Source organism: Gallus gallus, chromosome 14 (assembly GCF_016699485.2).
Source record: "Gallus gallus isolate bGalGal1 chromosome 14, bGalGal1.mat.broiler.GRCg7b, whole genome shotgun sequence".
Classification (NCBI taxonomy): Eukaryota; Metazoa; Chordata; class Aves; order Galliformes; family Phasianidae; genus Gallus; species Gallus gallus.
This window is the reverse complement of record NC_052545.1, coordinates 4,499,748-4,523,177: the sequence shown is the minus strand read 5'-3', so window position 1 is coordinate 4,523,177 and position 23,430 is coordinate 4,499,748. Positions and strand designations below refer to the sequence as shown.

General features: G+C 57.0%; 1 protein-coding gene across 3 annotated transcripts; it reads left to right on the top strand.

Annotated features, from left to right (window-relative positions):
• The first annotated feature begins 1,456 nt into the window (after nt 1–1,456).
• On the top strand, nt 1,457–23,158 carry MAP2K3 (mitogen-activated protein kinase kinase 3). Of its 3 annotated transcripts, none has more exons than XM_025155080.3 (13): nt 1,457–1,525; nt 11,181–11,213; nt 11,475–11,538; nt 13,044–13,092; nt 15,068–15,181; nt 15,418–15,537; nt 15,975–16,091; nt 16,228–16,279; nt 17,016–17,143; nt 17,945–18,022; nt 19,264–19,403; nt 20,045–20,090; nt 20,741–23,155. In XM_025155080.3, exons 1-13 carry the CDS (start codon nt 1,510–1,512, stop codon nt 20,822–20,824), a joined length of 1,041 nt encoding a protein of 346 aa, XP_025010848.1. In that variant the 5' UTR covers nt 1,457–1,509; the 3' UTR covers nt 20,825–23,155. The 3 variants fall into 3 exon arrangements, with proteins under 3 accessions (XP_025010848.1, XP_025010849.1, NP_001012805.2); XM_025155081.3 differs by lacking the exon at nt 1,457–1,525 and adding an exon at nt 2,176–2,318; NM_001012787.3 differs by lacking the exon at nt 1,457–1,525 and adding an exon at nt 7,934–8,162 and having other exon boundaries at nt 20,741–23,158.
• Nucleotides 23,159–23,430: the final 272 nt, after the last annotated feature.

The window sequence follows — 23,430 nt, the reverse complement described above, 5'->3', positions numbered from 1 at the left end:
CGGTGCGGTCACGGACAGCGCCGGGCTTCGGTGGTGCTGCCCCGCGCTCGGTGCCTCCTGCTCCCACGGAGACGTAAGGAGCGGTTTGAAGGCGGTTGTGTGAAGCTCTTGCTGGCAACCCCTGCAATCCCAAGTGCGTGCCGTTCCTCGTCCCAAACCCGCTCCCACTGTTGGAGCCCAAACCCCAGGGCTGCTTCCCAGGTTGGGACGGCAGGAAGCCGGGAAGGCCCATCCCGTTCCCACCTCCGTGACACGGGCAGTACGTCACCGCCCGCTGCCCGAATGTGGGCTTTGGGAACGCTCCCAGGCTGTGCTGAAAGGCGGTGAATCTGCCACGTCTCTCATTAAGCTAATTACTCCCACTATTAACAACCGTGATTTATTTCCCATTTGAACCTTTCTAGCTTCAATTTCCAGCTTCTGGATGTTAACGCTGTCACCGGGTCCAGCCGGGGCACAGGTGCAGCCCCAGACCCATATTTCCTGTCCCTATTTCAAACACATTTTCCAGCCCTCAAACCGATGAAAAACTGCTCTGCACGGCCCGGATCGGAGCTGCACGTGACTGCACAAGGGCTGCGTTTGGTTCCACCCCCACCTTTGTAGCCGTTCGGCTCGCGTTGGGAATTTCTGCCAGGAAAGATTGCTCCCTGTTAGAGCGGATCGCAGGGACGCTGTTGGGGTGAGACAGGGCTGGCTCATGGGAGACCCCAGGAGCGGGATCCCATGGGAATGCGATGCCATCACTACACCTGTGTGGGGTGACGTGGCTGCTGCGAGTCCCCCCTTGCATCAGCCCTCCCGGCAGCTCGTGCCCGGGCAGGTGAGCGTGATGCACGCAGGCAGATAGTTGGGGGATTTTCCAAAGGGGCTGCGGGGGGTCCTGGCTGCCCCCCTGCTCTGATGCTGGAGCCCAGTATGTGCAAAGCAGCACACAGCTGTTGGTCAACATCCTGCAGACCAACGGACGCAGGATGTTACAAACTACAGCTTCTCCTTCAAGGCGGAGGGTGCTGCTTGCACCTGCCCAGGCTGCTCCCAGCAGGCTCCCATCTCCTGCACTTGCACGGAGGTAACTGGGAGCTGTGGGAGCACAACGGAGTCCGGGTTCCCTCGGCATTGGGGTGACGCGCGCATGCGAGTAAAGCCCCAAGCAGTGCAGTGGGTTTCCTAAGCAAAAGCGAAAGATATGAGAGGGTCCCGTGTTGGAGGGGTGGCCCCGCTGGGCTCACCCCACCCGCAGGGCAGCTCCCTTTTTGCCCGCCCTACTCACATAATCCCCTCCATCTTGCCTGACAACCAGAAAATTCCCCCCGCGGAGGAGGGCAAGACGGTAGCCCCGCCCTCTCCCCCGTTCTACCCAATCACAGAGGCGCTTCCTCCGCGAGGGGGCGTGTCCGAGCCCTGTAGACCCCGCCCCTTCGCTGTTCTTCCCCCGCCGCCGCCGCGCAGGGTAGGACAGCGCCGGGTGTCGTGCTGTGCCCCAGTGCTGCGGGGCCGCCGCCAGTCATGTCCGTGCCCAGAGGTAGGAGCGGGGCCGCGGGGAGGGCCGGCGGGGCGTGCAGGGGCTGCAGGCTGGGCCTCTGTGTCGTTCTTTGGGGGCGCCGTGCTCCGCGCCTGCGGCCCACGCCGCATCTTAAGCAGCAGAGCGTGGGGCCGTGAGCACGGCGGGGCTCGGTGGGTTCGGTGCCGCGGGGCTGGGAGCGGCAGAGCGCGGTGCGCGGCGTGGAGCGTCCCCGTCCCGTGCGTGGCACCCGCGGGGAGGACGCGGGTGGGTTCAGATCCGTCTCTGCTGAACGTGGCCGTGTGCGGCGTTCCGGGAGCGCGGCGGCGTCTCGGTGACAGTCGGGCGGTGGCCGCTCGCTGCCCCCATGCGAGCCCTGAGCGGGGGGTTGGGGGGGGCTGTATGGTGCCGGGTGGGGGACACGCGGGGCGGGGCGTGCCGGCTTATCAGCGCCATGAAATGCGGGGGGTTTTCCTCGCTGGGGAGCGCTGCCCTGGAAACTCGCGGTCAGGCACCATGTGAGCAATGAACGCACCTCGGCGTGACTTTTTTTTTTTTTTTTTTTTTCCCCCTCCCCACCCCCCCTAAAACGATCCGTGTCTTCAACGGAGGGAATGTGGACCTGAGTTTCCTGTTTGCTGTGTAAGCGCGGGGGGGTGGGGGGGGGAGGTGAATCAGCAGCGATTTACGGCGCTGCGAGCGGAGCTGCTGACTCACGGCTGCGGGCACTGCCCGCTGCGGGGCCGCTCAAAAGGCGTTCGGGAGCGCGCCCGGCCCGCACCTCGTCGGGAGCGCGCGTGGATGGAGGGCCGAGGTGAGCGCTGCGGGATGCGCTCCGCGCCGCGGTTGGGCCGTTGGTTTCCCGGCGCCGCTCCGTCCGCGGGGATTATCGCAGCGTTTTGCTTCTGCCTTTGCTATTCGTTGCCCTGCAGATGGTTTGTCGGCCTCTTTTTAGGGGCGCTGGTGGGATGGCTGTGGGTATCTGCGGCCCCGAGCGCGACCCGCTGCCTTTTAGGGGAGTTTGGTGCTTTTGGGGTCGCGCCGCTTTGCGTTCCGTGCTCGGGTTAAAAGGGTAACGAATGGGGAGCGCTGCCCGCGGCTCTCAGGTCGGATCCTTCTGCCCCAAAGCTCGCTGCCGTCATTCGGGTGTAGTCACGGGGCCGTCCGCTGCCTCCGGAGTGTTTGGGGCTGCGCGTGGCCGCCCGTGACACGCGTGATAGGAATGGTGCCGGGCGGGAGCGATCCTCGCGCTAAACATAGCTGCTGAGATAAACACCTTGTGGGGATTACGCAGGGCTTAGTGCCAGCATTTCGGCTTTCTTCCTCTTCCCGCTGCCCGGATCTGATCCCTCGCGGGGAGAGGTGTGTGGGAAAGGGATGTGAGATAACGTGGAGCGCCGAGCAGCGGGGCTGGGATTCACTGCGACGTGCCCAGGCTGTCCCGTGTCAGCAGCACAGCCTCAAGTGCTGTTTTAGGAGCTGCGTGGCCCTCTGTGCTGTGTGGGGTCAGGTGGGTCTGCTGCTTTCTGGTCTGATTTTGTGGCTGGGGGGCACTGTGGGGTTTTGACCCCGTAGCGTCGCTGTCACTGCACTGATCTGGGCAGGCTGCTCGCTGGAGAAGCAATAGGATGGATGGGATCTGTTGTCTGGGGGAGGTTTTAATCCACCAACCAAAAGTTTGGGGTTTTACCGGTGTGACTCAGGGCTGCTTGTGGGTATGTGTGGGGCTTGGTGCAGTTGGAGGCTGAGCTGGAAGTTCTGGAGTGGCAGAAAGGGCTTTTTTTAATGGTGGAAACTGGAAGTTCCCATTCTTTTTCCTATTCTTTGCTTTGTGTCTGCAACCCCAAGGAGTGCCCAGCAAAGGGGCACACCTGCAGGTCCTTCACCCCCAAGGAACGTGCCAACAATTGGGCATAGCTGTGGGTACCACCCCAGCTCCTTGCTGGCCCTGTTTGGCAGTAGGTCCTGGGCTCTGCTGCCCTGTCCTCAGCAGGGATGGGGGTTTGTGGAGCAGGGATTGAGGTTTGTGGCGCAGGGGGTGCGGGCAGACCCCCTTCTCACAGCTCAGGTGTGACATCAGGGCTGCATTTCTCTCTGTGGGGTGAGCTGCAGTGTCTTTGTTGCATCCCTATTGCAGGAGAGGATGGACGGATGTCACTTTGGGCGTCATTGTAGGGATTGCTCTTGTGTGCTGCTGGTTGAGGGGAATGCTGTGATGGTGAGCATCGTGTTGGCTGCAGGCAGCTGGAGGCCAGAGTGCTGCTTCTAGGAACTGCTGCAGCAGCCCCATGGCTTTGAGATGAGCGGGGCCAGACTGTCTAACATAGATACCCAAGCTTGGTTTTAAGGGCTGGGGTTGGGTTTCTCCAAAGTGGGAACATGTGACCTTGGTTGCATGTGATGATGTCCCACCCATCCCTGGTCCCTCTGCTCTGTGGCTTCGTGACCCCTCATAGCAAAGCAGCTGGCTGTCACCATCATCTTGTGAGCTGCTGGGGGGAGAGGAGGAGCTGGTGGATATCTGTACCCCGTGGGTTGCAGCAAGGTCACCCCAGCCCTGTCCATTGCTTCCTGCTTGGCTTTAGCATCTCAGATGAAATGCTTATATATAAATCTATATAAAATACAGATATTCAAAGGACAAATTTACTTTAAAAGCATAACTTGAATGGAAGAATAAGCAGGATGAGGAGGAGGCACAAACTTACCAGAAATTGGTTGCAAAGCATCCACCCTTCCTGCTCCCCACATCACCAGCAAAAAAAAATCTCCTTTAGGGAAGGAGGAAGCAGAGTGCTCACTGCAGGCCGGCTGCTGACCTGGGCTGTGGTTTAGCACTGCTGTGTCCTATGGAGCCGTGTGATGGGTGTGCTGCAGGTCTCTGATCCTGGGTGCAGGATGCTCCCTGCCTCAGAGTGGCTGTCATTATTAGGAAATGGAAAGCTTGTCATTATCACTTCTTGTGCATCCTGAGGGTTCGGATTTCCGGGAAAGAATACAAACCATCTGCAGCCAGCTTGGGTCCTGCTGCTGTCTGTGCAGTGAGCGGAGCTGTGCTCAGGCTGTGCCCTTTTGCTGAGCTCTCCCTTCAGAATCTTTCCCTGTTGTTTTTTTTTTTTTCCTATTAGAGCTCACTGCTGCAGGCAGATCCGTGTTTGCAGGGAAGCTAAGGCCAGCTGTGCTTGGATGGGTGAGCACCATCCTCTGCCCACAGCTCTGCCTGCTGCCCTGCAGGCGCGAGGGCTCCTCTGCAGCCACCAAAAGTGACGTGGCTCCTTCTGTATGGGCCGGATGTGTTCCCCGCAGAGCCTTTTTAAGAAAGTCACTTCTGGAGTTAGAAATCCCCCACTGCTGTGCAGCGCTCCGTTTCCCTCTTGAAATGCTGCCGAGTTGCACTTCAGCCAAAGAGGAAAGGAAGGGTCTGGTGCTGGAGCACTGCTGGGGTGAGGCAGCAGTCCCATTCACCCATTCCACTTCTGCTTGTAAAACCCACGCAGCTGTGGGGCATGCTTAGTGCACACATGCTCGTTTCAGAGGCTTTTGAGGTTTCCTTGGTCTCTGCAGCTAAACCTGATCACCCCGTGCCGTTGTCACTTTGGCTGCCCCGTGCCACCGTCACAGCCCATGGATTGCTGTCCCCACTGCAACAGTTTGCTGCTCGCGGGACCTGAGTGCAGTGCAGCATGAAGGGTGCAGGTGCACACAGAGACAGCTCCGTGCTGTGCTCCCTTTGGCAGCACTCATTTCCCCAAGAGCTGGGAGCAGCAGCACGCTGCCAAAAGAGGAGGCAGCAGAGCACGCTTTGTATTGCGGCTTTGCAGCCTCTCCGGCCTGTCCTGTGTTTTGGGTCAACCCTTATGACTTCTGGCTTTGAGCATCCTCAGCTCGCTGGGGGGCAGCTGACACCTGTAGGGCTGTGCACCATAGCAGCTTGTAGCTGTGCTGCTGCCTGGCGTGGGGGTGGTGACTGAAGGAGGTGCTGCTGGAAATCACAGGTGCGCTTCCACAGCAGTTGCTTATCAGCCTGATGCATGCTCTGAGTGCTCCCCCCCAGCTGCTCTCCTGCTTGTGCTGCTTCTCCTCCTGCATGCCACGTTCCTGCAGGAGCTCACCTTCAATTTTGGACCCATTCTCATTGGGTGACTGTGGGTTTCCCCAGGGGTTTTACAGTCGTTCCCCGTATTGCATTGCACAGCTTCGACGTTGCGCCGTCTCCTCCCAGCTCTGTGTTGTACCCTGCTCCTTTCCCCACAGCAAAAGCTCTGGTTTTGGGCTCAGCCCTGAGGAGTTTAAAGGAAAGAAAAAAAAAAAAGGTGTTTTCCTTTTATTTTTTTTCCGTTTTAAAGTGGAAATGGTTCTTGGAAGCACTGAGTGAGCCTCAGGCACTGAGTCAGCCCCAGGGCTGAGCCGGATGCTCAGCAGCAGCCCCTGTGTGGGGTGCAGCCTTCCTGGGTACTCTGCTGGAAGGAAGTGGCACTGCTGCTTCCCAATGGAGCTTTGGGAATGGGGCAGAGAAAAATCAAATCAAATCTGCCAGAATGGGAGCTGTGCCCTTCCTGCTGGTGGGCACTGGGGCTGCCATGGGGCAAAAAGGGGCATTTCTGGGGGTGATGCTCAGCTGTGTGCTGAGGGAGGTAGGAGGAATGGTTGCTGTGAGTTCTGCATGTCTGCTGAGCTCACGTTTTGCAGCGCTTACTGGTAGGGATTGGATCTGCCCCAGCAGCTGGGGCTGATGTGGATGGGATGTGGGTGTCTGTCCTTGGGATGGAGGAGCTGTGGGGGGAGGGCAGGAGGTGTTGGGCAGGGATGGAGCAGAGTGCAGTGGTGCAGTGCTGTGAGCAGTGGGTGCATGCTGTGTTGCTCCTTTCCTCTGTCCCAGCTTCATGTGTGGATGTAATCGGGGGAGGAATGGGGTTAAAAACAGCAGATGAGACCATTGGGTCTGCACGGCAGAAATACATGTGCTGCTGCAGATGGGGCTCAGGTGCAGTGGGATTTCCTGCCCCATTGGTGACGCTGGCGGTGACGGATGGTGCTCCCAGCACGGCTCCTGCAGGGTGCTGCTCCCAGGAGGTGCTCTGCAGCTGCTTTGCACTGGGGTTTTGCATGGGTTTGGCTGCACCGCTCTTAGCGCGCATGCAGTGCATCCAGTTGTGCCACAGTATAAATCCAGCTGGGGGCTGCTTCTGAATTCCCCTAGGGTAGGCTGGGCTGTGCAGGTGGGTTTCCCTGAGCTGATGGGGTCTGCGTTGCTTTGGGATTTCTCCAGGACGTGTGTCCCAGGCTCCATTGCTAGCCCAGAGCATCCACCCGGTGCCTCTGACCCCATCGCACATCCCTGTGTGAGCAGGGGAAGGGTGGGAGAAGGCCTGGCAGCGGGCTGCTGCTTGAGCTCATTGCTGTTGTTAAGGGTGTGCTCTTCCCCTCATTGAAGTCCAGCAGGGAGCAATGGGTGAGGTTTTGAGCTTCGATTTCCCGGAGTCCGGCAGTGGGGCGGTGGCTGTGGGCACTGACACCCAGTGGGGTCAGCTCTGAGGAAATGGCGTTTCCCAGCCGTTGTTCTGGGGCTGCTGGAATTCACTGAGTCTCCATCCTGCGCTGGGGACATCGCTGTGGAGCTGAGGGGGGACGTGGCAGTGTTGTCCCCTATGGGGCTAGGCGCAGTGCCGCCCGAGAGCAGCCCCACATCAGCATCCTCTGTGTGCTGACGATCTCTGCCTGAAACCGTATCCCAGAAAATACCTCCCACGGTCCTCCTGGGATGCGTATGAGCCCTATTTAAGCCCAGAGCTGCTCACGGCATTGGTACGTGCCTTCACCTCGACCTCCGACATTCCTTTTTTGTGCCCGCTCGGAGCGGTGCTGCCTTTGGAGGGAGAGCGGCGATGCTGTGCCACGCTCTGTGCACGCGTGTGCGGAGAAGTGGGCGATTCCTCCACCCCTCCCACGCTATCTCCGAGCAAAATCCACGCAGCCGTTTATATTTCGCCGTCCCAGTTGCCACCCGGGAATAGCTGCCGGTATTGTCATGGAACAATGTTTCCACTATTTGTTGTGGTAATGGTTGTTAGTGGCGCAGCAATTAGCGCGGCACCTGCAGCGCCGAGAAACCCGGCCTCGTGCTGCCCAGCACCGCTGCTGCGGGCACCGAGCGTGGGTGCAAAGCATTTGCATCCCCCGTGAGCCCATCTGCGTGCAGTAATTCTGCACGGGGCTCTGGGATCGCGTTGCTTTGAGCACCGCGGGGGTCTTCGGGGGGGTGGGGTGGGGTGGAGCGGAGCGGAGCTCCCTGCGATAAGAGTGGGCCGGATTGGGATGCGCGGTGCCAACGCTGTGCTTCAGCGGCTCCCGGAGCTGCTGACCCCCCCGCCCCCCCCCCCCCCCGGTTTCCTGTTGACGTCACCGCTATTTCACCGCTGCAGTTTGTACAACTGTTGGAGCTTTCGAGTGTAATCGGAGCGGAGCCGCTGCGCTCGGCTCGCGGGGTCCCTGTGCTGCAGGCTGCATCCAGCCCTGCTGCGAGCTAAGCGCCCGGAGCCCCCTCCTGCCCGCCGCTCTGCCCCCCTCCTCGCCCCCCCCGCCCCCCTCAGTGCTCCCCGCTGCCGGCTGTGTGCCGTTTCTGTTCTTCATTTCTGGGAAGCCATGGACAAGAAGCAAGGTACGTGTTGTAACCTCCAAAAGGCGTGCTGGGGGGGGGTGAAGGGCCGGTCCTCGTGCTCAGAGGGGACGGTGCAACTCCTTGGGGTCAATCCGTGCAGATTTCCATCTTTTCTACTTGCTCGGGTAGGGGAGCTCTGCATTTGCAGCCAAGCATATCTATTTTTGCAGGCAGACATCTATTTTTAAAGCTCTGCAAAACCTGCTTTTTTTTTTATGTTTATTTTTTTTGCACGGGGCTGAAACGCTGCATCTTCATTGCACGGAGCCAGCAGCGCTCAAGGAAACTCACAGGGCAGTGCTTGCTCCCAGCAGCCTTGCACGCCTGTTGCAGCAGAGCCAGCACCTTGCTCCCTGCAGGCAGCTCGCTGCTGCTTATTCCCTTAGCACCCTTTGTATGGAGGGGGTTGCATAATTCTTTTTTTTCCCCTCATTGCATTCTATTTTTCCCTTCTGGCTTTCCCTCTGCAGCACTGGGACCCACCCTGCAGCCCTCTGCAGGTCGAGGGGGGGTTGGATACGCTCCAACCCCTTTCCCAGCAGCAGCACAGCCCTGCAGCAGGGCTGCACCCGGAGCCTGGCGCTGGGGAGGTTTGATTTCAAAGGTCGGCTCGGGCAAACAGCCGTATTGACGGTGCTTCGGGTTGTCCTGCTTGCTTCTCTCCACCCACGCGGAGTGGGAAAGAGAAACCTGCTGGGGAGAGGTGTGGAGGAACCGGGCTGGAGTTGTGGTGCCGGAGATGAGGGTTTTGGTGATGAATGAATGCGGTTCCGGGAAATATCTGCTCTGTGCTGGTGGAGATCGCAGTGCAATGGGGGGGGAAAAAAAAAGCCAGTTTCTTTTTTCTTTAGGAGGAAATGGGGACTTTCTTAGCATAGAGGATGTAGTTACGCGCTCGGGGCATCACGTGGTGATGAGTGTGGCCACACTGGGGACTTCGGTCAGCTCAGGTCCCCCATGCAGTGCTGGGAGGGACAGGGATGTGTCCCCAGACTGCCCCGTGCACGTGCTGTCACTTTCAAGCTGTGGAAGTGGCCTCGAGCTGCTGTGAGCTGTGGGTAACACTCACCGGCTCTGTGCTGCACATCCTCTCCTGCAGAAGCCCTGCAGAACGAGAGCATCCCCTCGCTTACAGGCGATGGAGAGCATTCTCCTCATCCCAGCCGTGGGAGGGAGGTGCTGGGAGCCTGGCAGCTGCTGGGAAGCGGGGAGCAGCTGCCCACGGGGACACTGGGATTGAATTGCAAGGTCGTGCTGTGCCCGTCCTACCGCACAGCGTTCCTCTGGCAGTGGGATGGGGCTGCGGGTATGTGGGGTGCTGTGGTGGGCACAGGGAGAGCAGCAAGATGCAGCCCTGCTTTGGCTCCTGAGGGTTTGGGAGCAGCATCCCAGAAGGAGAGCGGTGTATTTTATTTTGGTGTGGGCTGACGTGCTGAGGTGGGTTTTCTTGCCCGTGTCATTGGGGCTTTGGCAGCTGTAGGAAGTGCTTTTTGGGGCTGGGCATGACCATGGGGAACGGAATGTTGCTGGCTCTGCAGAGTGGTGCTGCAAAGCACAGGGCAGCTCTTTGGGGCTGTCAGGGCCCTCCTTACAGCAGAGTGTGGGCTCTACTTCGTGGGGCATGACCGATGCACAGAGACACTGTGATCCTCCTGTGTGGTGCAGGGGCTTTGCACAGGGGATCTCCCCATCCTGCACAGAGCCGCTCCCCCATGTTTCAGTTGCTGTGTGTGAAAGGGTGTTTGCATGGATCCCAACCTTGAGCTCCCTGTGACCCCGATCTGTGGGGCTGATGCTGCAGCCTCTGGCACAGCGTGGATGCTGCTCCCCCTGTGTGAGTCACCGCTGTGCTCTGACCCAGCGCTGTCAGGGAGCTGCACAGAGGGATCATTGTGCTCCTGCTGGGGGTTACTATGGCAATTGGGGAGAGGGAGAGCAAACAGATGCTGCAAAATAGCAGCCAGGATGGGGGGCATTTCAGGGCTTGATGTGAAGGCCAGGCTGTGCTGCGTGAAGGGGGAAGGCAGATGGAGGGCTTTTGGTTGGTGCTGCCCAGGGCGTGGGGTGCATCGAGCCAGCAGGAGGTGGAGGTGCTTACTGAGCCCAACCTGGGGTTGGTTTGGGGCCATCCAGCAGCTCTGCATCCTCAGGGTAATGCATGCACGCTATTGTCCCCATCTTGGGATGGGATTGTGTGCCCTGTGCAGCTCTCCCTCCCACTGGCTGCAGGAGGAAGCTGCAGCCCCATGTCCCAGCTCTGTGCCCTGCCCTGGCTGCAGGAAGGTAAGGCACTGCTGAGCCAGAGGGCAGCATCTTGAGTTTGGCTGCACTTTGTGTTTGCACAGCCAGGTATTTTGCAGCACAGGGCTATTTATAGCTCCCTATCCCATCCCAGCTGGGTATGGGATTGGGAGCAGCCTCGTGGAGCAGGTGCTGGGACACACAAAGGACTTGCAGGGCTCTGGGGCTCGTGCTGCAAACCACAGCAACCCCGTGTCCCTTTGGGGCAGCAGAGCAGGGCTCCAGCTCCTTCCTGTTTCAGTGCAAGGTCTCAACCTGTGCACGCTGATTGTAGTGTTGTGGCCAGCAGCTCTTGCCCTGTGGTTCCCCTCGGTGGCACAGGGGGTGTTCCCTCTCAGGGTCAGAGTTGCCAGCTGCTGTATGTGAGGTTTGGTGGCCATTGTCCTGGTGGCACGGAGCAGGGCTGGCTGCTCCCCTACCTCCTCCAGAGTACCCACAGGATCCGTCCCTTTCTTGCCCAGCTGGGAGTGTGCTGAGAAATGGATCAGTGCTTCCCAAAGTGGGATCTGCTGGGAGCACATTGGGGTGCTGTTATGGCCCTGGGCACAGCCAGTGGCATGGGGACATCTGGTGGCTGTGCAGCCCAGGACAGGGCTGGGTGCCAGCTACCCCATGGCATGTTCCTCTGCTTCCGTCTGGCACCATAAGGGATGTATGGTTTGTATTGGGTGCTTTGGAGTGTGAGCACTGACCTGATGTCTCTCTGCTCTCTTCCAGATTCCAAGGGATCCCTGGAGCCGCACAAACCAGGTGAGTGCCCAACAGACAGAGCAGCTTCACCCCCCCCCCCCCCGCCTCCTAAATGCCAGCATTGAAATCCCCCCCAAAAGAGGAACCCTTAATGGCCACGGGGGGTGAAGAGTGCTGTGGGGGTGGCTGGGAGCAGGGCAGGCTGTGAGAGCTGCAGAAGTGTGCTGCAGCCCTGGGCCTGGTGGCTGCAGCTGTGGGGGTGCTGGAAGGAAGGAGAGTTTAAGAAATGCCCGTTGCTTATGTGTGCATCTTCTCTTGCAGTGAAGGGCAAGAAGAAGCTGAGGATAACATGTCCTCCCATCAAGCAGCCCCCTGTCAACACCACGTGAGTGCCTGCTCCTGCAGCCACTTCTAGGAGCTGCAGTGAGCTGTCTCAGGCCGTGTGGCCGTAGAAGTGTTACCACATCAGCTGGTTGGGGGTTTTCAACTGGAGCTCTGGCTTCTCAGTGATGAGAAGGAATTGCTCTTGTGTGCACACATAGATAGTGTGTGCCTCTAGGAGCTGCTTGCAGGGCTAGGACCTGCAGCAGGAGCAGGGGTGAAGGTGCTGGGTGCAGCAGAGCAGCCCATGCCTTGGCCTATGTGAACCCATTGAGCTGCCCATGTTGGTGCAAGGAGGATGTGGAAGCCTTATTGTTCTCCCCTGCTGTGCTTGAGGCCAGTGCCTGGCTGCATCTCAGGCACTGGGATTTCTCTGTGCCCTGTTTGCTGCTGCTTGGTATGTTATGGTGGGGGGGGGAACAGGACCAGGGTGGCAGTGTTAGGTTTGACAAAAAGCAGATGGCTGAAATTCCTCCTCTGTGATGCATCTCCACTGCTGAGCTCTGCTCTCTCCAGAGAGCCACAAAGCTCTGGGGGAGCAGTGAATCCCTCACTGAGGACACATCCCTGAATCCCCAGGCAGGGCAGATTGCCTGGAGCCAGGAGCTCCCTGTTAACAGCCTGCAGCCTGGTGTGCAGAGTCCTGCATGCAGAGCTGTCTCTCTGTGGTTGTGTCTCTCTGGTGTCTGAGTTTCCCCTGGTGTAGATGTCAGCTGCAGTTTGCAGTGTGCTTGTGTGCCCAGAGCACTCCTGTTCAGACTGGTTCCAGGCCCCCACCAGTCCTTTTCTCTACACTTTTCAACGCACACTGCAAATATTTGCACAGTGCCAATGCTTTTGCTGCGAGCCTGTGCACTTCCTTGAAGCTGCTGCAGTGCTCTGCTGGGAATGAGGATGCTGAGCAGATTGCCCAGTTCCCAACCTGGCAGTGTCAGAGGAGTTGAGCACAGGAGCAGGGCAGGAGGGGCAAAAGGACAGTGTGTGCCTTAAACCCCATGCTGCCAATAGCAGGGAATGGGAAGCCACGAGAAGGGGGGGGGGGGGGGGGGGGGGAGCCATAAAGGAAGACTTTTGCCTACATGGTGTTGTGCAAAATGTGACGCTGCTGGCTGCTCCGCATGCCAGGCTGCCTGGAACAGGCTGTCAAGTGTACACAAATGACTCAGTGCAGAGGAATTACCTGTTGTTTCCTAGGCGTGTTTGGGGCGACGTGGCCGTGCTGTTACAACACCTGCCTGTCAAAACACGACAGCTGCTCCTCTCCCCGCATGGGGATGGTTTCATGGCTTTGATGCAGCCTCACCTCGCTGCTCCCTGGGCTCCTGCTGGCTCTGTGGGTGGTGGTGGCTCGATGAAAGCCTTTGGGAGCGTTTGGAGGGGGCTGTTGTGCACCCATAACAACGCGCTGTGGGAAGCAGTGGCCGAGAGCACCTGGGGGCACACAAAACCTGGCACTGGAGAAGGGGGTTTTGAGGTTGTGCTTCCTTCTGATTCCTTCTCTCCTTGCAGGCCGCCAAGGAACCTGGACTCCAGAACCTTCATCACCATTGGAGACAAAGTACGTGTTGATGTTCTTGTTTCCAATTCTGCTTGCCTCCAGTATGGGAGTAGTATGGATCATGCTGCTGTGACAACTTGTCAGATCAGGTCTTTGTGGTCCCAAGCATCCTTTAATCCCCAGTGCGTCCTCCCGCTGCAGCCTCACGGGTTGCAGCTTTGGAGGGGGGGGATGAGGTGTCCTCAAGCAGGGCCTTTCCCCTGTTGGCTGTGGGGTTGTGCTCATATTAAGAGCATCAGGGTGACGGGCACGTGTGGGGTGAGGCTTTGCCCTGAGTGGGATCCTGCTCCCTTGGCAGCCTCCTCACTCTTAGCCAGCCTGGCTGTGCCCTGCTGTCCCAGCCCACGTCCCCTTTGTCCCCATTGCTGCTGGCATCCCACCAGAAGCTGGGCTCAGAGCTCCTCTCCAAATCCTTTCCAAGCTGCCTGATGAAAAACGCTGCTAGAAATAGCTGCCGTCTCCCTTTTATTTCGTTCTCTTGTTACGGTTTCTCCTGGGGCTGCAATTGACCTAAAAATACGGTGTGTTGGGTCAGTCCCATCCTTGGTGCAAGGTTTTAGGTTTTGAGGGGAGAGAAACAGCCTGGGCTGGGTGCAGGGAGCAGCCCTGCTGCTGGTGTTGTGTTCTAGCTGTTGTTGTGTGTATTAATGGCTGGGGGAGAGGCTGTGTGCAGCAGCCTGGGCACAGTGTGTGCAATGGGAGAGCTGCAGCCCGGGGGCAGCTCTGCAGGCTGTGCCCTCCCTGCAGTGCATTGTTCTGAGGGCTTCTGCATCCGTGCTCTGCCTGCCCTGAGATCTGCAGCTCAGGTTTGCTCTGGGTGCTTCAGAACAACACAACGTGGGATGGAGGAGTGGTGGGTGCAAGGACAGCTTTGGGTTGTGAGATGAAGGGTGACTGTGGGTCCATCTGATCCATGCGGAGCAGAGGGTAAGGGGTGCAGTGAGGGTCGGTTTTGTTCTGTTGGTTCATTATCTCTGCAGCTGGGCAGGGCCATGCTGGTTCCTGGAGTGTGCTGGGAACTGCCAGCGTCTGGGAAAGCCTGCGGGTAAATGCCAGGAACAAAAACACAATGCCCTGGAACAATCATGGAACATGTGTCCTGAAAAGCCACCACTAGGTCCTTCCTGGAGGCCCATGCAGGAGCTGTAAGCCTGCACTGTGCCTCTGCCCAGGGCAGTGAGGCGGGGGCTGCATGAATCCCCCCCGTATCCCCATTGGATCCTCTGTCCCACCTGGGATAGGCTGCCACTTCCCTGTGCCATGCAGCATAGCTTCCTGCTGAGCTCAGCCCCAGACCTCCTTCAGCTGCCCACCACCCCCATCTGGTCCAAATTAGTGGGGCTGGTGGCTAGCATGGCCACCAGCCTGGTAGCCCTGGCTCCCAGCACGCTGCTGCCCTTCTGCTCTGGGTGCAACAGTGCTTCCAAAGCTGTGCAGTGCTTTTCCCACCCTTTGCTGCTGCTGGGTCAGTTTGGCATCCTGGTGTTATTTTTGTTCCCTGGGACCGGAGGGAAGCTGCAGGCTGGATGAAGTCCTGCCTGGTTGAAAGGAGGTCTGTAACTTATTAAGAGCAATGAATGCAGCCTCCAAAAATAGCCCATGTCTCACTCCAGCACTGTATGCCCTGCCCGGCGGAGCAGACAATTACAGGGCAACGTGTGTTGGGGGAAACTTGTCCATGGGATGTGCAGAAACTCGCCGGCAGAGAGGCACCGAGCCTTGGGCCTCTTCCAGTCACACTGTGCCCTTTGGCCAATCCCAATCTCTAGCTTCAAAGGGGTATTCAGTGAGCCCCAAGGAGCCAAAAATGCATCCATCTGCTCTAAGCGTGGTGGGCTGCTGGGATCCTGTAGGAGCTGTGGTTTGGGTGTGCTCTGTGTGGCTGAAGTGCAAGCAGGGAACTTTGCCTTTATGATAACTGTGCTCCTGCCTGATTTGTTTGGTTTTTTTTCTCTTGTTACCTTTCTCCTTACAGAACTTCGAGGTGGAAGCTGATGACCTGGTGACTATTTCAGAGCTGGGCCGGGGGGCCTATGGTGTGGTGGAGAAAGTGAGGCATGCTCAGAGTGGCACCATCATGGCCGTGAAGGTGAGGATGGCTTCTTCCTGGTGGGGCAGAGGGGCTGTGGGGTAGAATGGGGTGTCAGAGATGGGGGCTTGTTGGATTTGGCAGCCTCCTGTGTCCCCTTGCAGCCCAATGTGGCCCTCAGGTGGTGTCATCCATTATGGGGCTGTTTGTAAGAGGTCATCTGGGCACCTCTGGGGGGTGTGCAGGCTACAGAACTCCACCTACATCAAAACCTTTTTTTCCTTAATATTTATCAGAGGATTCGTGCCACGGTGAACACTCAGGAGCAGAAGAGGCTGTTGATGGACCTGGATATCTCCATGAGGACGGTTGACTGCTTCTACACGGTCACTTTCTATGGAGCCCTATTCCGAGAGGTGAGAGGCTGCTGTTACACAGCTCCTTGGGTCTGTGCGTGTCCTCTGAATGCACAGAACTGTCTCAAACCACCTCTGTTTCCTACAGCCAAAATGGGCTGGTTGAGGTGGTGCAAAGGCCAACTGTTGCAGGAGGCAGCAGGTCCCTTTCCATGCTGCAGCAGCAGGTGCCCAAGCACGTTGGCAGTGGGCTGGGTTGGATTTCAAGTAGGGCACTCTTGGAAGCAGCTGTTGGGGTGCCACCAATAGCACTCCGAACATCAGTGCCCATTGCTATCAGGTGTGTGCTGGTATGTGGTCAGCAGTGGCTGCATGGGGATGTTGGATTGCCCTGGGTGGAAGATGTTGGATTGCCCTCCGTCTGCCCCCACCGTGTCCTTTGGCTCCTGGGGGGGGGTCTGGAGAATTCCCTATAGCTACTTTCTCTCTACCTGCAGGGCGATGTTTGGATCTGCATGGAGCTCATGGACACTTCCCTGGATAAGTTCTACAAGAAAGTACTGGAGAAGAAGAAAACCATCCCGGAAGACATCTTAGGGAAAATGGCTGTGTCTGTGAGTGCCTCCTGAGTTTTGTGCCCCCTCCCTAAAGCTTTGCACGCTCCTCATGTGCTGTGGTTTGCACTCTTACAGGGGTTTGCTCAGTGCTGAGCTACGTGTGGCTAATGGTGCTCTCTTGCTCTCTCTGCAGATTGTACGAGCTCTGGAGCATCTGCACAGTAAACTGTCTGTAATCCACAGAGGTGAGCGTTCAGTGGGATTCATGTAGTGTGCTGCAGTGCCACCCTGCAATATGTTATGGGAAGGCTCCTTGCAAGGAGTTGTGTGATGTGTGCCTCTGGGATGCCTACAGTTGGGGTCTGGTGGCACTTGGGGCCGTGGTGGACACACTTAAATGCCCCAGGCCTGTTCCAGAAGTGTATGCTTCATGCATCTGCTTACTTGATGTTCCCTTTCTCCTTTCCACGTGAAGAGTTGGATAAAATGACTGAATTCCTCACTGTCTGTATTTCTATAGGCATCTCTGTCTCTGAGTGCTGAGATGCATTGCAGGCAGCACTTGGGGACAAAATGCCATACCCTTCCTGGCTGGGTAGTTCTGGCAAGGGGAGTGCTGAAGGAAGACCTTGCAAATCACTGATGGGCATCGTAACAGCCAGGTGTCCCTCTCTTCATCTTAACACAGTTCATTGTGTACTTGCACACAGGTCACAATGGGCCTGAAATGAGCTGTCCTGAGAGCTTGGTTGAGTTTTCAAGGCTGTGTTTGGTACATAAATTGCCCCTGAGGAACTGCGTGTAGGCACCTTAGCATTTCATTTCAACTGCATAAGGGCCAGAGGGGGGGGGGTTGTTCCTGTTTTTCCACTTCCATCCTTCCCATTCACTCTCAGGCCATCAGGGAGTTCCTTGTGCTATTCCAGGCCCCACGATACCTCTACAAAGGCCACATCTGTTCTCTCATGTTCTTCCCTGTAGATGTGAAGCCTTCCAACGTGCTCATCAACAAGGAGGGACATGTGAAAATGTGTGACTTTGGGATCAGTGGCTACTTGGTGGACTCGGTGGCGAAGACGATGGATGCTGGCTGCAAACCATACATGGCTGTAAGTGTGCGACCCATCCAGCCTTGCCTTGAGGAGGCTGCTGCTTAGAAACTGATCTTGGTTCACCTCTGTCCTGAGGTTGAAACCGTTACAGTGTGCTCTGGGTTTCCTGACTCAGCAGTGCCCTCCAAGGATGGGATTCACGTCCCTGTAAGCCCTGCTGTTTAATAGGCTCACAGTATCATTGAGGTTGGAGAAGACCTCTGAGATCACCAATGCCACCCCGTCCCACCGTGACACCAAACCATGTCCCTTGGTTCTACATCTCCATGGTTCTGGAATACCTCCAGGGATGGGACTCCACCACTGCCCTGTTTGTGTCCATGTTGCAGCAGGCTCTTCCTGTGCCCCCTTTCATTTGCAAAAGGTTGAAAGCCTGGCTGGTGCTTGTTATGGTGGGTGGAATTGTAGAATCATTAAGGCCAGAAAAGATCACTAAGATCACCTGATCCAACCATCAACCCTGGTTGGAAGGCTACTCTTGGGTAGAAAATGCTAAGGTTTTCCTTGGTAGGATCATTTCATCTGCCATCCATGGCACTGATGTGGGGGAGCTCCTGCTCCTGGGGCAGGCACCCTGCTGCAGGGATGGTACAGGGGAGAGGAGTGCTTGTGGAGGTGATGTGGAGTGGGACGTGGCTCTCGCTGGTGCTTGCAGATGTAACCTCAAACCCTGCCTTTGTGGGGATGTGAGCCAGGGGAATCTACCCGACCTGGGTTTTGGAGCCAGAGATGGGCTGCGTGTGGTTTGCACTGTGAAAACGAGACGGAGCTGTAATATCTTCCATTGTGCTTTTGCAGCCAGAAAGAATAAATCCTGAGCTGAACCAGAAGGGCTACAACGTGAAGTCGGATGTCTGGAGTCTGGGGATCACAATGGTAAGGCAGAGGGCACGTGCCAGCACTGTGATGCTGGGGTCTGTGCTGGGGGCTCCAACCTTGAGGTGGTGTGTGTGGTTAGCAGCAGCCCTGCCTGTGGGGCAGCTCACAGCAGCCAACAGGAAGGGGAAATGCTTTCAGTTCCAAAATTGCTGCTGCTCAGGATGGTTCCTCTGCCTCCTGCAAGAAATGGATCTTTAAGAAAGCAGCTGAAATCTTCTGGCACGGGAGGACAAAGGAAATCCCAGCTGCTGGCTCAAAGGGAATGCTGCCTGGGAACACTTCTGCTTTCCAGGAGGCTGCATCTCTTGCTTAGACTATTTCCCTGAAGTTTTCCTGCACCATTTTAGCCCTGACCTTTGTTTTGGACACTGTCTCCTTGCATCTGTGTGTGCTGCACAGATCTCTGACAAATACTCCCTCTTGGTATCCCTGTGCTGAGCAGAGCTGGGCTGGCTGCAAAAGCAATCAGCTCCAGCTCTGCTCTGAGGTGCAGGAAGCTGTGGGATGGGAGATTGTGGCAATGACGAAATCTCTGCACTCTTCCAGCACTGGATGAGAGAGGGGACCTTGCTGAAAGCCTGCCAGCCTGCAGCTGGATGGAGCCCCAACCTCATTCCCTCTAATATCTTCCTCCTGGGCTGGCTTCCTGTTTTGTTTTTTATTTCTGGGGGGTGGAGGTTTGATTGAAGACCAGCCCTGTTTAGGGCTGTTGAGGACTGATCCTAGCTTTATTCATTTCTCACATCCCATCCCTTGGCCCAAGAGCTGCGGTGGGCTTTTTCCTGCTGGCATGGATGATGGAGCAGGGATAGCTGCAGCAGTTTGGTAGAGATCATCTTAAGTTATATTCTACAGCTTGCTTTCTCTTGAGCTCATGGATCTCTTTGTGCCTAGCTCATACAGCCTGCAGCCCAGAGGGCAGGTTATGGTGAGAGGAGCACTCCAGAAGCCAGTGCAGAAGTAGCATCTACGCTGCTTTATCTTTTTAAATAACTCTCTTTCCCATATATTTGTCTGCTTCCTGTAAATGCATTAATTTCCTGAGCAGGCCTCAAAAGGAAGTATTTTTCCCTCTAGGTCTTTGTATTTTAAAAAAAAGAAAAGGGGAGGGGAGAGGAAGGTAGTATGACCCAAACTGAAAATGGTTTGTTAGGAGGGAGGCTTTTCATCTTGAATCTGCACTTGTGCAGCCTCTGATGTGGGGCAGCCCCGGTGTCTCACCGTGTCTCTGTCCCCAGATCGAGTTGGCCATCCTCCGCTTCCCCTATGAGTCCTGGGGCACCCCGTTCCAGCAGCTCAAGCAGGTGGTGGAGGAGCCCTCACCCCAGCTGCCCCCCGAGCGCTTCTCCAAGGAGTTTGTGGACTTCACGGCGCAGTGGTGAGTGTGGCAGAGCCTGGGCTGGCGTGCGAGCAAAGCGTGGGGCTGGGGTTGGCTTTGGAGCCTGTTTCTCCCCTCCTCGCCCTGCTGAGCTGGCATATCTGCTGCAGCGGGAATGGGTTTTGTTGCCCAAAGGGGTTTTGCTCTCAGCGTGACTCATCCAGGCTGCTTGGAAGGCACAGAGGTTTCTCTTCCCGTTTCACCCTCGGCGCTGCTCAAGTGTTGGTGGTTTCTGGCAGCGTGGCAGTGGAACAGCCCTCTGGCAGCATGTGGGTGCCTCTGGGTGAACCTGGTTTGTGGTTTTGTGGGCTCCACGTGCAGGAGCTGTTCCCCTCAGGTTCTCTCTGCTCCTGGCCTGCTTGGAGGTGCCACCAAGCCCTGGGATGGGTGCTGGGAAGCCACCACCTCCTCTCCTTCCCAGCAGGGCTGCATGCTTCTGGGTCTGGCAAAATCCCATATCTGCCCTTGTGGTTCCCTTCCTGGGTGCTTTAGGGCCACGTGGTTCAGCTCAGAGGGAGAGGAGTGGGTGCTGTCCATGCCAAGTGAGGTGTGGTTGGGGAAGGGGAGGTCCCTTCTGACAGACCATGTATAGGAAAAAGAAGTAAGAAAAGATCCTACAGCCTTTTTTTTTTTCCCTTCAGTTTAAGGAAGAACCCCGCTGAGCGAATGAACTATTTAGAACTTATGGTAAGTTTTGGGGCCATCTCTACTGGCCTTCATCTGCCACGTGGGATGTGTTAGGAGAAAAGATCCTGGGCAAATGGTACAGCAGGATGCAGGGGTGATTTCCAGGCACAGTGGGATGGGTGTAGTGTGTTAAAGGTACAATGGTGTATTGACCTTTGTGGGTGTTAAGGGGAGGGTCAGGCTGGATGGGTATCAGGAAAATATCTGTTTCTCAACAGAGAGCAGTGCTCCTGGAACAGACTGCCCAGGGCAGCAGGCACAGCCTGCGCTGCCAGAGCTCAGATTTGGGACACTGCTGTCAGACATTGGGTTATGGTGATGCTGTGAGGGACCGAGAGTTGGGCTCGATGGCCTTTGTGGGGCCCTTCCAACTTAGGGTATTCAGTGATGAAGGCCGGGCTTTCTAGATGTTCTCTCCTTCTGTCCCACCTGCTCTTGGAGAGTCAACCACCCCAAGTGATGGTGGCACAGCTGGGGTTTAACCTGGAAACACCAAACCCAAAAGTGTTCAGCTTTAAGCTGAAGGATGACATCCATGGGAGCCTGCGGGGGATGCTGGTGCCCACTTAGCCGGTGCTGTGACACCCCTGGGGCTGCTTTTGGACTGCTCCCTGCTGGGCCGTGACTGATGCCTTGCTTCTTGTTGACAGGAGCACCCCTTCTTCACCCTACACGACACCAAAGAGACTGACATGGCCTCCTTCGTGACAGAGATCCTCGGGGATGACTCTTAACTGGAGCCCCACTGCTCCGTGCAGTGCCCTGAGGAGCAGATGCGGACTTCAATTCGTGGTGGTTTGCACAAATTGTGTTCCTCAGCCCCCGGACAGCTCTGGGCACAGCCCCATCGCAGCCTCTTTTCTCTTTGCCTGAAATCTTCGAGGAAGAGCCTTGGAAGCCAACACCTTCACCCCTTCAGATGCTGGGGGCACGAAGAGGGGATGGTGCCCGACCTTGGCACGGTGTGTGGGGAACTTCTGCCTTTCTTCCCCTTTGCTGCCTGGGGCCGGCAAAGAGAAAACGCTGCTGTGCTTCTCCCCCCTCCTTATGTGCCCCCAGCCCCTTCCCCAGCATTTCGCTTCCTGGGCTGCACTTCAGGAGGCCGCAGGGCTCCACGGGTACACCGCTGTCCCCGCACAAAGCCATCTTTATGACATCTGGGTGACCCTTCAACGCAGCCCCAGGCCTGGCACCCCCTTCACTGCGTGATCCGCTGCTCCCCTGCAGAGGAATGAAAGCATATTTTCCCCCCCACTTTGCCCCACCACGAGCAGCAGCCCCCCCTCTCCTGCTTCTTCCATGGCCCTTCTCCTCCTCTGTGCTCACCCTGGGGCTGTATGGTGCTGGAGGAGGTGGGGACGGTGGGCATCCACCCCCACTCCGCCCTGCAGGAGGATGCTGCCCCACCTCTCCATCCTCTTCCCCCTTTGGGGCTCATGTAAGACCTCACACTGTGACCCCATCACTGCCTCCATCCATGGCCCTGGCTGCAGTCTCAGCCCCAACCCCCCCCCCCACAGCCCAGCACAGGGGGGCTGCTGCCGGTTGTACATTTTGTGTCTATATATAATGGACTTTGTAACATGTTTCTGGGTTTTACTGCACTCGCTATAAATTAAAGCCCTTCTGTGTGGGTGGGAGGAGGGAGGAGCGCTTCCTTCTCCCCTAAAGAACCCCCTGTGAGCCCCGCTGTGCTCCATCCACGCTGTGGGACTGCAGATTGAATGCACCCCTATGGATATATTTTTTATTTTTAATAGACTGAGTTTTCGGAGGGATTTTTTTTTTCCTTTTCTAATATATTTGTGTGTGTGTGCTGTTATATATATATTATATATTTTTAAATCAGTGATGACGGTGTGAATGTCTGTGTGGCCAGCAGTTTCCTGGCTAGATTTGGGGTGGTGGCTGAGGTTGCTAGAAGGCAAACTGCCTGAAGGCTATTTCTTTTTTAAGAAGAAATGCATCTATTTTTTAATTGAATCTTTAAAAACAAACGAAAAAAACCCCAACCCAACACACTTTTCCTGTGCTTCCTCCCCTGAAGGTGTGGATGGGAGGGTGCGTGTCTGTTATTCAGGGTCCTCCCCTTGCTGAAGCACAGTGTGAAGCTGACCAGGCAGCCCTGCACCCTTTGGGATGGAGCCAGGCTGGGCTGTGCCTGGGGACACGGTTCAGCTCCCAGAAGGGCTTAGGGCAGCACATGGTGACTTTCTTCCATGTCTCACCCTGTCCCCTCGGTGCATGAGCCCATAGGAAACAGCACAGATGGGCACAGCACAGTGTGAGCAATCCCTGCCCTGCTTCGGGCTGCCCCTCAGCCCCTATCCCACCTCCTCGCGCACAATAATGTGGCTGATGCTCTCCACGTCCCCCCTTCAATCTTACTCCACAAAACACCCTGTGCTCCCTGAAATCACACATCACCAGCCTGGTAGGACAGCTGAGATGCTCACTTGTAGGTTTTTCCATAGTTGCTCACTTTGGATTCCTTTTGATTCGCTGTTAAGCTTTTGTTTTTCCCCTTTCTCCTTGCTTTTCTCCTCCCGGAGAAAGTCCTGACTTAGTTTTGGGGAAGGGGAGCACCTGCCCTTTCACATGCTGGGTGATACCATGGTGGGGGGGGTTGGGACCCGTGGATGGAGCTTGGCTGCTCGGTTGGGTCCTGTCTGCCCTGTGTGCTGGATTGGGTCTTGCTGCTTGTGCCCTCCTGCCGTGCACGGGGATGATAGATCTGGTGCCCACCAGCTCGGCCTTAGGGTGGGAGAGAATATTAGGAGAAATTTCTTCTCTGAGCGAATGGTGGTGTGTTGAAACTGCTGCCCAGGGAGTGCTGGGGTCACCATCCCTGCGGGTGTTCCAGAACCGTGGAGATGTGGCACTGGGGGACGTGGTTTGGTGTCATGGTGGGGGTGGGTTGGGGTTGGTTTGCAGATCTGAAAGGTCTTCTCCAACCTGAATGACTCTGTGGTTCTGATGCAGCCCAGAGCCCCTCCAGCCCTGTACTGAGCACACTCTGTACCCACGAACCCCTCCTTGTTTTCAATAAAATTCGCCCCGAAGCACCCGTGTGCCCTCCTCGTGTGTTGGAGCATCCTCGTTGTGTCGGGTCCTCTCGTGACACCCAGGTGCTTTATACCGCTTGCAGTATTGGGGGTACCCCAGGCTGGGGGCTGCGAGACCCCCCCGGAGCACCACTCCGGGCCGGGATGTGGGGCTCGGTGTGTCGGGCTCTCCCCCCGCTATCGGGGTGCTGTCGGCGGTGCGCGGTGTCCCCCCGTGTGGGGCAGAAGCTGTGGGGCTGTGCCGCCAGCACGGCAATGGGGGCACCGTCCCTGGG

Coding starts and splice junctions, on each gene's coding strand:
- MAP2K3 (NM_001012787.3), top strand. Junction 15,182..15,417: donor GCACCATCATGGCCGTGAAG/GTGAGGATGGCT, acceptor AATATTTATCAG/AGGATTCGTGCCACGGTGAA. Junction 20,091..20,740: donor TGAACTATTTAGAACTTATG/GTAAGTTTTGGG, acceptor TCTTGTTGACAG/GAGCACCCCTTCTTCACCCT.